The sequence below is a fragment of the Triturus cristatus genome, chromosome 8 (assembly GCF_964204655.1).
Source record: "Triturus cristatus chromosome 8, aTriCri1.1, whole genome shotgun sequence".
Lineage (NCBI taxonomy): Eukaryota > Metazoa > Chordata > Amphibia > Caudata > Salamandridae > Triturus > Triturus cristatus.
Window position 1 is genome coordinate 880,627,678 of NC_140591.1, and position 12,736 is coordinate 880,640,413.

At 48.0% G+C, this 12,736-nt stretch overlaps 1 protein-coding gene across 1 annotated transcript in view; it reads left to right on the top strand.

Moving 5' to 3' along the window:
- Positions 1-12,736, top strand: part of EIF2S3 (eukaryotic translation initiation factor 2 subunit gamma) — a 301,191-nt gene that overhangs the window by 139,889 nt on the left and 148,566 nt on the right. The window contains exon 8 of the mRNA XM_085622414.1: positions 7,329-7,423. Coding sequence (XP_085478540.1) covers positions 7,329-7,423 — 95 coding nt within the window. The remainder of the gene's footprint in view (positions 1-7,328; positions 7,424-12,736) is intronic.

Sequence of the window (12,736 nt, forward strand, 5' to 3'; positions counted from 1 at the left end):
CGTGGCTTGCCAGTCAGCAGCCACCAAACAAGGCCCCCCTATCCCTCGTAGGATAACATTGGGCCTAACTCTCTCTGCACCCGGCCGCCCTAGAGCTGCTGAGCGTGAACCAACTGTACCTGCCTGACCCTGGGAGACCCTGGAGTCTGTGCCCAGAACCTCAACTCTGCCAGTCGAGTACTTACCCTTAAACCGCAAACTCCATTTTCCTCATAGGGTAACATTGACTGGCTTTTTCCTGAAATTTCTTCTAAGTGTGGACTTTTCAAATCTTCAAATATTCACCAAAAATCAGCCGAGTGACAAAAACGAATTTACTCACCTGCTCTTAGGTGAGCTCCCAGTGCTGGATCTTGGTGCCCAGCACTGACTCTGAAAAATCTCTACAACTGTACTTACCCTTAACTCAATTTTCTTCCATAGGAAACCATTGACTGTTTTCTCTGAAATATTTTCTAACAGTGTCAACTTTCAAAATAGCTAAATATTAGTTAAAAATCATTACAGTCAGGAGCCAAGATGGCGACCGGGACGGCAGCGTAGTCTCCCGGCTCTGTGAGCCTCCGCGTCCCGCACAGATATCCTGCATGAGATCCTTAGCCTGCGCTATATGCCCGTGTTGGTGAATGATAGCGGCAACCGATCGTGTGACTCTGAAGTTTCTGGCGGCGGTATCGCCGGAGAAATGTCCAGTTGAAGTTTGCGGCCTGTGCAACCCTGGAACCGGGACCTCGAGTGGACAACATGGCCGGGCGGCAGTTCAACAACAGCGGCCTTTGATGACTGGGTGGAGCCGGCCTAGCCGGAGCGGTGCGAATATCGGCCTACATTTCGCCGTGGTCGTTCCTACCGCTAAGCGTAGCGGAACGAGTGCATGCCCGAGGTGACTAATCCAAGATTCCCCGGTGATTGTCTCAGCCTTCGCCGGTGAGCCGCCCGGCCGTCGCCCGTAACTCGCCCGGATTTTTGCGGACTGCTCCCGGATTTTCGCGGGCGCAGGTCCGTGGAGGGGATGACTGTTGCCCGTGACCACACGCCGGATATATTGTTTGCCTGCCCCCGAAACCCTGATTCCAGTGACATGGAACCTGAGGCGCTTGTCCCTGAGTCCTGGTCCCAATCTGGGGTGGCCCTACCCGGCGGCCATTTTGACAGGACGAAGTCTACTATCCTGTACACTGGGTCGCAGCACGATTGGAAGTGTGCGACTATGAGGAGCGTCGCGGTGCGAGCGCCGAGAGCTGTGCTGGGGTATGGTGATCTTCTCGAGGCTCTCGGTGCCCTCCATTCCACCTTGGTTCACGGCGCCTGGGTATTGGGGAGTAAGCTTGATGGGGTGACATCAGCGTTGGAACAGTTGCTGCCTGCCGGTCCCCAGGTACACGGGGAATTCCTATACCGCACACAAGAGGACAGTGTCGTGGCCGCCCCTGTGGATAGTGACCAGCTGGAAACTCCGTACAGTATCTTAACGTGTGATCGGCTGGCTGTGGGTATGGTCTGTTCCGGAGGTATTGGACCTGAGTGGGGGGTGGTGGCCTTGTCCCGTGCGCGGCCTCCGGCAACCCAGGCAACATTCAAGCAACGGTCGCCTGCTCTGGCTGATTTCGCTTTCTTGGACCTTGTGTGCGGTGCAGATCCTGGAGCAGCACTGGGAAAGATGACTCTCCATACTGCTGACTGTGTCGGTGATCAGAGACTTCCACCCTACCTGTGTGTGTCGCTTCCAGTTCTCTTTTGGACGCTCCTCTTCTTTGTAGCATTGGACATGGCACTGGGTCGATGGGTATGCATGGGTAGATTCGCAAAGAGTGGCCAAGGATGAGGCTGATCCTTCAGAGGTAGTCATCTAATAGGCGGGCGGGCTCAGGGGTTGCGTGCTCTCACGGCATAACTGTTAGTGTATTAGGCGCATAATGCTCCCCACTCTTCTTTGACTTGGTCGATTCTGTGTTGCTTAACGTTTGCTTTAGGGGAAAACAAATTGTGCGGTAGGGAGAAGCCGGGGGCATGTTTTGAAGGCCCTCCTCCAGTTTATTAATATTCTCTCTACCCCCCCGTCTGGTGGGGTTCTTTTCCTACTCCTCTTTCTCTGTTTCTTCTATATTTCGGGTCTGGTTCCGGGGCGACAGGCACGCTGCTGGGGGGGGGGGCCGTACTCATCTGCAGAGGTGCAGGGTGGGGGGTTGGGGGAGGGGATCCTTTAGTCTTTAACCTCCTTTTTTTCCATGGCCTCCTTTTTCTTCTCTTATTCTTCATTGTCTTTCTTTTCTGGGACCAGCATGGTAGAACTCCTTCGTCGTTAATCGCTGCGTTTTTATGTGTGCCACAATTTCCGTGGTGTTTTCTGGGTTTTAGGGCAGGGGACTGCAGGTGTAAATGGCCGTGATATTCCTCCACATCCTGAACTTCTTGTTTCAGCGCCATTGACTAGATAAATTGCTGTTTATTGTGGACGTTTATTATTCTGCCTGCCATTTCTTGCCGCCGGGAAACTGTTTGGCACCTGATCCTTCCATTCTCCCTTATTATAAAATGAAAACCTTTTGTATCATGGTCTCCTACTTGGGCTGTTTAGTAGCCGAGAGTATACCAGCATGGAGATTCTGCTCCCCGAGGTGCTGCCTGTGATAAATATTGATTTTTGTTACTCTGATTGCTTAGCGGCCGGCCCCGGGGGTTGTAGGCCCATACTTGTTATTGGTTGAAATGTCAATAAAGGTTTTTCAAAAAAAAAAAAAAAAAATCATTACAGTACTTAAGTCGACTTTCATCACTTGATTCTGAGAACTGACCCAGGACTGAATCTAGGATCCAGTCCTGGAATTCCAAAAGTAATCTAAAAAGTAATCTGTTGCAAATAACTTGAATTTACCATTGAGCTCAATGTATTGTTGTGTTTAAAAATAGAGTTGCCTACTGCAACCACTTGTAACTGTTTACTAAAGTCTATTGCATATTGCAAAAGCATTTATATGAAACATCTACTGTTGAGAAAGTATATTTTAACTCCAAGTGTTGGTTCTAAAATAAAACAAGCATACATTTTTTATATATAAACCATTGGCCTAGAGTTCAGTTATTGAGTGTTTGAAACCATTTGCTGACTGAGTGTGTACAACAAATGCTTTACACTGTCCTCTGGTACTGCCTTACTGCTCGACCAAGCTACCACTTTAGAGAGTAAGGTTATACCCAACTGTAACCTCTGTCAAACCCTGTGGGACTGTGGACTCTGTACACCCTGTACCTATTAAGGAACAGTATATACAGAGCCACTTTCTCACATTCTCCTGGTGGTTCAACACTTGGCAGTTTCTTTGAATGCCAGGGCGAACGCACTCAGCTGTCTGCGCATGATGGATCACTAATGGCGTCTTCACTCGGAGGTGGCGCAAGGTCTCTTTCAACAGTGGGGAGGACCTTGGTTAGATCTACTCGCCACCGAAGATACCATGCAATGTCCGCAGTTCTGCGCGTTGGAGTTTCCAAGGCGGCACTCGCTCAGCGACGCTTTTCGTCACAAGTGGAGTTGCCGTCTGTTGTACGCCTTTCTGCCTATATCACTTATACCCAGAATGCTGATGAAGATCATAGGCATCCGGGCCCAAGTCATTCTTGTGGCACCGGCCTGGTCTCGAGGAGTTTGGTATCCCGAGCTGCTCAGTATGAGCGTAGATCCCGATACGGCTGCCTCTTCAGGAGGATCTTCTGTCACACCAGCAGGAAACGGTCTTCCCACCTGAACCTGTCCAGCCTCCACCTCCTTGCGTGGAGATTGTGCGGCGACAGTTGATTCCGTTTGACTTGCCTCCGGAAGTTTGTGATGTGCTTCTGGCAGCCAGGCGTCCCTCAACTAAGTCTGTATACGCCTGCAGGTGGAACATATTTGTGGCATGTGAAACCACAGTGATGGATGCGGGGCAGACAGCGGCGCTCGTCTTATTAGATCTGAGCGCCGCGTTCGACACCGTGTCCCATCCTATCCTGCTGCATCGCCTGGAGGAGGTCGGGCTGGGTGGCTCTGCCCTCCAGTGGTTTCGCTCTTTCCTGAACGATCGTTTCTTTAGCGTTGCGTTGCCACCGTACCAGTCCCAATTCCTTCCTCTGAGACAGGGGGTCCCGCAAGGCTCCTCGCTGAGTCCCACGCTTTTCAATCTGTATGTGAGACCGCTGGCTGAGATCGTCAAGCAATGGGACATGACTATGGTCTCGTATGCTGACGATACTCAGCTAGCGGTGACTATCAGCGGGGATGCGGATCGGGATGCCCCCAGGTTTCAGAGTGGACTTAGGGCGGTGGCAAGCTGGATGAAGAACAACTGTCTCCAGCTCAACGCGAAGAAAACCGAGATCATGATCGTTGGCAGGAAGGCGGAACTGTGGGGGGACAAGTGGTGGCCCATTGAACTGGGGCCGGTCCCTCTCCCGGTCACTGAACTTAGGAATCTGGGAGTGTGGATGGATCCCGCTCTCAGTTACGAGGGCCACTCGAAGAAAATCGCGGCCGGCTGTCTTGGCATCTTGCGGTCGCTGAGGCCCATTCTTAAGTTCTTTGACCGTGGTACCAGGCAGCTGATAGTCCAGGCCACGGTATTATCTCGCCTGGACTATGCCAGCTCGCTTTTGGTAGGGACCAACGTGGCGGAGACTACCCGCCTTCAACGAGTGCAGAATGCCGCGGCTAGAGCCATTGTAGGCTTACCCCGAAGGAGCTCTGTCTCAGGTGTTTTGAGATCCTTGCATTGGCTCCCCATTAAATCACGCATCCAGTTCAAGGTGTTGTGCTTGGCGTTTAAGATCTTGAGGGGAGTAGGTCCGCCAATTCTTGCTGACCTCCTGTCGTGGTATGTTCCTTCCCGCGCTTTGAGATCGGGAAGCCAAGCGCTCGCGGTGGTCCCCCGATACAGGTTGTGTCGGGCTGGTGGTCGCTCTTTTCGGGTGAGGGCGACTGAACTCTGGAATTCCCTCCCAGTGGACTTGCGGCTACTGACTGACCTCTTGGCCTTTCGCAAAGCTCTGAAAACGTTTCTTTTTAAATAGATCTTTTATCTGTGTTGTGTCTCTGCTATCTGTTGCACATTGCCTGCCATGCGCCAGGACGCCCCTTAGCTGGGGCAGCTGTGCGCAATACAAAAGTGCATAACATAACATAACATAACATAACATGGTGCACAGCGAAAGCTGTAAATCCCCTTTCTACCCCTCTTGTCCTATTGTTCCTTCTCTCTTTGGCCCAGCAGGGCTCTGCTCTGGGCACTATTCAGGGCTACCTTTCTCCGGCTGCCTGATCAGCCCTCTCTTTTCAAGCCCCCGTGGTCAATAGATTTCTCAAAGGCATTACTCATCTTTTCCCTCCTATTCCTTTTGTGATGCCTCAGTGGTGAACCTGGTTCTCACATACTTAATGTGCGCTCCCTTTAAGCCTCTTCATAATTGTCCTTTACGGTTATTAACTTTGCACACTGTCTTCCTGGTGGCTATCACCTCCGCTAGGCGTGGGAGTGAGCTCCTGGCTCTTTCATGTAAACCACCTTCCTTTCTACCAAAAGTAGTCCCTGCCTTTCATCTGTGGCAAACTGTCACTCTGCCCACTTTCATTCCGCCTCCGCACCCTTCCAGAAAGGAAGAGAGGCTCCACCGTCTGGACCCTAAACGTGCGCTTTCATTCTACCTCAACCGCATACAACCGTTCCGGGTGGATGACCAGCTCTTTGTTGGCTGCGTGGGCGCCAAGAAAGGACAGGCTGAGCACAAAACAACTATCTCCCGCTGGGTTGTTTTGTGTATTCCAGCCTGTTTCTCTTTGGCTAAAAAGGAGCCTCCGGTAGGGTTGCGCGACCATTCGACCAGGGCGATGGCGGCGTCCCACTGCACAACATCTGTCAGGCCGCCACGTGGGCCTCGCTGCACACGTTCACTAAGCACTATTGCCTTGACAGTCAAGTCCGAAGAGACGGCTTCTTTGGCCGTTTGGTTCTCCATGACTTTTTGGTGTAATCTCACTTCGCAGACCCACCACCGGGGTTGGTATTGCTTGGGTATGTATTCTAAGGTAAGGAATTTATCACAAACGTCTCTTTCAGATGCACAAGTGACTTGTGTAACGATATATCTGTAAGAGACATTAGTTAGTGATAGATTCCTTACCGCCCGCCCATCCTCCCCGTTCTGCGAACTGTTCTCTAGGGTTCATTTCTTCCTTTTCAGGGGCCTAGTTCTATTGCACCAGTAGTCGGTCTCTGGCATGGCTCCGCATTCCAGGCGTAGAAAGTTGTGTACAGAACTGACGTCTGCAAGCGTGGGCATGTCTAAGTAGCTCCGACGACGTCATCTCGGCGACTACGACGCGAGCGACGTACGCAGAGCCGCACGACGATGCCGACGGGCACGGGTACTGCTGACGAAAACTTTCCAGATCCAGTCTGACACCTGGGGATATTCGAAGGTAAGGAATCTATCACTAACTAATGTCTCTTACACATATATCGTTCCACAAGTAAGAAACTTGTGCATTACTGCAACATGTTGCTGGCTTCTGCTAATGAGACGTTGCTATCTAAGCTGTAGGTGGCGCAGAATACTGCGGCTCACTTTATTTGTAATCTGCCTGCTATGACCGTCTCTGCGCCCCTCATTCAAACCCTCCATTAGCTTCCAGTTTGGAAGAGAATTGTCTTCAAACTGTGCTCTCTCACACACAAACCCTTGACTGGTTGCGGCTCTACTTACTTAGCCACCAGCCTTAGACAGTACCATCCGTCTAGACTGTTAAGATCAAGTGACAAATCACTGTTAAGTATCCCACATATCAAGAAGGCCCGCTTTGGTGGCATATCCTTTTCCTATGTGGCCCCTTTGTATTAGCTACCTATCCTATACAGATTATTTTCAGGAAACTACTGAAGACAGTTTTGTTCTGAGCTTGTTGAGCTATGCTGCTTGGCTGCCTGGTTGCGCCAAGATAACCCTAGGTGAGCGTGTTATAAATGGCATTAACATTAACAAATTGAATTTGCTTGAACCTGTTGAATCTAGTCCAAAGTTTATTACATTAGCATCTTTGACTTTACTCTTTTGGAAAAATTGTTAGGTGGATAGTGACGTGTGTGGTATTTAAAAAATAAGTCAGACGTGCTTTAAAATGAGTTTCGTTATCGATGCAGTTGTGGCTAGGAAATAGACTGTTCTGAAAAGTAAACAAATGTGATAAGCCTGGCAATTTCTATATAACATATTGGCACACCTTCTGAATTGTAGGTCTCCTATCTCTCTAGATCAGGGATTTTATGCTATACAAAATATAACAAGATAATTTGTTTTTTTAGTTATTCGATCCTTTGATGTGAACAAACCTGGCTGTGAAGTAGATGACCTAAAGGGAGGTGTAGCAGGAGGCAGCATTCTGAAAGGTGTATTAAAGGTACACATTTTCATCACTTTTTTAGTGTTTAGTGTTGTTTTATTTGTGACTTAGCAATATGCTGACATGCTATAACTTAATTTGCTTTTATTTAAAATGTCCATAGCCAGAATATTAAAACTGTTCTGTTTTATTTGTGAGTTAATGTTCTGAATGTAGTTTTACTACCAAAATACTGTTGTGCATTCATGTTTCAGGAGCTCTGGCTGGTTCCTGCGGTGTTTACTGGCTTTTGCAATATGTTACAAATTATTTTTATGTGCTCCCATTTTATTTAAGTACTTAATTGAGTTATACATTCCAGATGTACATTTATCATTGCAGGCACTTGAAACTTCCCCTTAAGAAACTTTTTCCCAAGACTTCCTCCATCAGATTTTGAAAGAAATTCAAGAAGTAGGGACCATTCAGAACAACTTTAAAACATGCCTCCTGGGCCTACAAAAAGGTGTTTGGGGCCCCTGCGATCGGGTAACTGACTTGGACCAGATATTGCATGAAGGCTCTGGATTACTTGTGCATGCAAAAGAGGCTACACCCACATTTCTGAGCTGTAAGCCTCTCAGGAGTTCCTACAGGGAGACCTGTGTAGCTTTTGATGGTCATGTTTATCGCGTCTGTCGGAATTTCGGGCGATTAGTCTCTACATGATCCTTGCTGTATGTTACAAGTGCAAAACAAAAAATGTAAGTGTTTGCAACTCCTAGTCACTTAGACATCATGGCCATCTGGTGCAAGACACCAACACCATTACTTACTCATAAAGTGAAACATCTTGGCGTCAGACAGTAGCCTGCTAGGATTATGCTAGCTTCCTGGAAGTTATCTATGATTAGTAAACACTGCACTTTGTACCCCAAGTATTTCTTGTGTGCAGCACCACATGGTGGTTAACTAATGCTTGATAATCTGAGTAGTAAACGATTAATAGAATAGCTTGTTTAAGCCTTTGCTATTCAGTTGCATTCAACATTTAGTGGTGCTCTTTGCTTCTGTTTGTATCTTCAGTTAAGCACTCCAATCTGAAAACTAGATCTGTGGTCTAGGTTGGGTGTTTGTGCATTCTGCTTCTTTACTTGCCCTCTCAAGTAGCTGCAAATAAAAACGCAGCAGTGATTGACTTCATTTTGTTAACACCCTTTCTTTAAAAAAAAAATATTTGTGGAAAATCATCTGTCCACTTGAGAAAGTTGAAGGTCAAATTATGAGACTTCCTTTAAGGGTGAATCCCAAATTTGGGAGTTACTTACCATTTGTGGTAGATCGCGGCCTTTACGAACTGTCTTTACTCTTTGATTGCCACACTGAGTCTTCTCCCTCATTGCTGCCGCCATATTGCCCTGGCCCACTCATCTTCTCAAAGCAGCTCTTGAGAGCCAGATCGCTGCGGAATGAGGAGCCAATATCATCTACAGCATACAGCGGCACTCCGGGCTGAGAAAAGCACTCCAGCTCCCACCTAGCTGCCTGGTTTCAGCTGATCGCACTGTTGGCACAGCACACTGCTCCTACTCTAGTATGCAGACCTGCCAAGACTGATGGCAGAAGCCTCAGGCCGTTGAGTGTGGCAGTGAAGTCCTCACTAGCACGTGGAGGATAAAGGAGGCCAAAGCGATCGTTTATTTATGTGGGTGGCCTAAGTACTACTTTATTAAAGTGGATGGCCAATCCTAGAATGGGATATTGAAGAAGAATACTTTGGACAGCTTTGATTTCAAAGTCACCCAGTCCTCTTTGTAATTTCAAGTTCCGATATCAGTGCCCTCTCTGTAGAGCTTTTTTTATGCCTTTGCAAATTGCTGGTCCAGTGCTGAAACTGCTCTTCATATCCTCCTTGATGCCAGCAGCACCACATAGAGACCTGTGTTATTAGATTCAGTCACCTTTTAGGTCAGAAGAGGACCTCTTGGATGCCAGAAAAAGCTCTAGGCATATTTTAACAAGCAGCCATTGCTAGATTCTCTAACCAGGGTCCGAAACTTCGGCCACCTTGGAGAAAAAGTATTTCTCTTGCAAAAGGTACTTACCTGATCGTATTGATTCTGGTGTCTAAATATATATAAAGATATGTGATATTTTTATAAATAAATGTGGATCTCCTTGAGTCCTGTGCATAATTTATTGACTAGCGTGTGTATTTTCAGATGTCTAACACTCCTCTCTGATAAGCCTAAAGCTGCTTGAGCACACTACCCCTAAAAAGAGCACATTGGGATTGCTTGAGGAAGCCTCTCCTCTGTTCACTTACAAGGTAATACTTGGACTCTTTGCGCAGTATACATCTTTTTGGTATACTATGTAAAAAAACAGCTTCCTACAGAGTTGCATTCACAGGTCTCTGGAAGGGGCTATGCCTTGTCCTTCATGGTATCTGTCTAAGGAAGTGTTCTTATTTACTTTGCCACTGAGTCCAACATTTCAGAGATCTTGCAACCATCATGAGACTCTTGTAAAGGCTTTGCTTGAACCCAATTATCTTCCAGGGAATCCTCATCAATAGTCATAAGCAGGGAATATTCCCGCCCACGTGCGGGGACCCCGGAAATAATAAAATTATATATGAAAGACACATATATATATACAGCTCTGTATATGTATAAACATATATTATTTTTTCCAAGCAAATGCAGCCCCCATAGTAGGCTAGACAATGTAGATATAAATATCCAATAAACACACCATAGGTATAATAATACACCTAAATCTTTCTTTTTTTTTTTTTTTTTTAATGAGGTAAAACTCATGAGAAAGAAAAGAAAAACACTGTGTAAAACACAGATCCATAAAACATTGTTAGCCTCCAGGCTGCATTGCAATACAATACCATAGAGACTGAAAAGCCTTGTACAGGTAAAAACTGGCACCGTGCCTTTAAGGCAGCCCTGATTCCAATATCCCATCATGCCTCAGGGGTGACAGTTGGGTCAGTTGTTCTTTCCGGCTCCTTCAGTCAGGACCCTGGAATTCAGCTCTCTTCATTTTTGACTTTCTAGTCAAGAATTGTTACTTTTCAAGTGACTTTTTTGCTTCCTCTTAATATATCCTGTTGGGGAAGCAGATTTCCTGTGTTTTCTGACAAGATTTAAGAACTTTTTTCTGTCAGAAAAATGCCTTCTTTGTTCATGCCCTGTCCATCCTGTGGCAAAAAGAAGGCTTCTTCAGACACACACGATGTGTGTATCTTCTGTCTACCGGATTCACACTCTCCTGCGTCCTGTCGTCACTGCAAGGATCTTTCAAAGAGGACTTTGAAAGAGAGAGAGAGAATTAGGCTTTATGGCCTTTCTGAACGGTGGACGTCGAAGCAGCTGATCCCTGTGTGTTCTCCATCGGCGTCAAGCTCGGCGTCGAAGACTCCAGCGGCGGGATTGTCGTTGAGAGGTGAGGAGTCCAGGGAGAGTCATGCTTCAAAGAGAAAATCTACGTCGACACTTGATCCGGCGGCGAAGCGCTTTCGTTCGTCGTCGGCAACTTCGACGTCAAGAAAATATCGATCGGCGTCGAAGGAGAGACATCATCGTTCGACGTCAAGAAAACTTCGTTCGACGTCAAAGGATAGACTGTCGATCGACGTCGAAATCAACATCAAGGCAAAAGTCGATGTCGCACAAGCGTTCAGCGTCAATCTACAGCGACGTCGAGGCAAAGATCGTCGTCAAAAGATCAGGGAAGATCTTCGACGTCAAGACCTGAATCGCCGTCGAAAGCATTGCCGACGTCGAGACGAGGATCATCGTCGGAACGCTCGACGTCGAGGTGGGTGCCTCAGTCGGGGTCGACGTCGAGGCAGGTGCCTCCGTCCGGATCGACGTCGAGGCAGGTGCCTCCGTCGTTAAAGACCTCCAAAACGTCAGAGAAGATACTGACGTCGAGGCGAAGTTCCCCGTTGGGTTCTAGACCTCCGTCAAGGGCAAGTCCTCCGTCGACGACCATGCTCTCGACGTCGAGGCAGGACACATCGCCGGTTATCCACTCGGCGTCAAAGTCCAGATCTCCGGTGATAGGCGTATCACCGTCGAGACGGTCCTCCGCGGAGGAGTACCACGAAACGTCACACATTCGATTGACGTTCAAACCAGTGTCGAGACGCAAATCTCCACATAGACTGATTTATACCACATCGGAACATGGTTCATCTCGACCTATTTCAATTTCACCTTCAGCCTCAGAAGGCTCAGGATCTCATTTGTCTATTTCAAGATCCGGATCGCCAGAGGTGAGGAGTTTCTCTCCAGTTCTTCCAGTAGAAAAGAGCCCTCAAGTGAGAACGCCGATGAGATCATTAAGACAGGAGGAGGTTCATACTCTGAGTCACAGCCCCACCAGAGTACTGCCTCAGGAAACTTCTATGGCTCAGGCGGTTACTATTTCCTTAGCAAGATTGAGGAATCTGGCTCAACCGTTAAGACCAGCAAGTTCCCATTCTCGAGGAAGAGAATATCAACGCGCTCACGTTCGCCCAGGAGACGATCCAGGTCCACCTCTCGCAGGAGAGAGTCGGTGGGATCGGAGAGAAGACGACGTAGGTCTCCTACATCCTCTTCGTCAAACCAGTTGTCCAGAAGAGATTATTCACCCACACTCTCAGATACACCACCATCTAGAGTTTCGCCAGTGGATGACATTAGCACCTTCCAAGATGTTTTGTGCAGAGGAGCGGCAAAATTGAACATTCCAATGCCTGTTCAGGAAACCACTTCCTCTGTCATCTTTGAGACCCTTCACGAACGAGCGGCGTCTCGTCCAATGTTGCCTCTGGACCCTGGGTTGCTTAAACCAGTCATGGATATCTTCCTCACGCCGGCAATTATCAAATCAGCTCCGGCACGAATACTAAAAAAATATCTTACAGCCCGGAGGATCCTCTTTTTCTCAAGGCGGACCCTCCACCGGACTCTGTGATCACTGCTGCAGCCAGAAAAACTCACTCAGTGGCTTTGTCATCCACAGTGCCGCCGGATAAGGAAAGTAAGACACAAGACTCTTGGGGGAGAAGAATATGTGGGTCGGCGGCCTCCAGCATAAAAGTGGCCAGTGCCTCAGCGCTTCTGGGGCGCTACGACAGATCACTCTGGGACTCTCTTCAAAGATTTATAGAAAAAGTTCCTCCTGAAGATAGAAAGTACTTTGAGGAGATATTGCAAGAGGGCAGTCTAGTCTCAAATCAGGTGATAAGTGCAGCAGCGGATGGAGCAACGCTGGCAGCGCACTCTTATGCTCATGGGATTTCCGCCAGAAGATCATCTTGGCTAAGGCTAACGGCTCTGAAGCCTGAAGCACAAGCAAGAATTTTGAATCTGCCTTTCTCTGGGA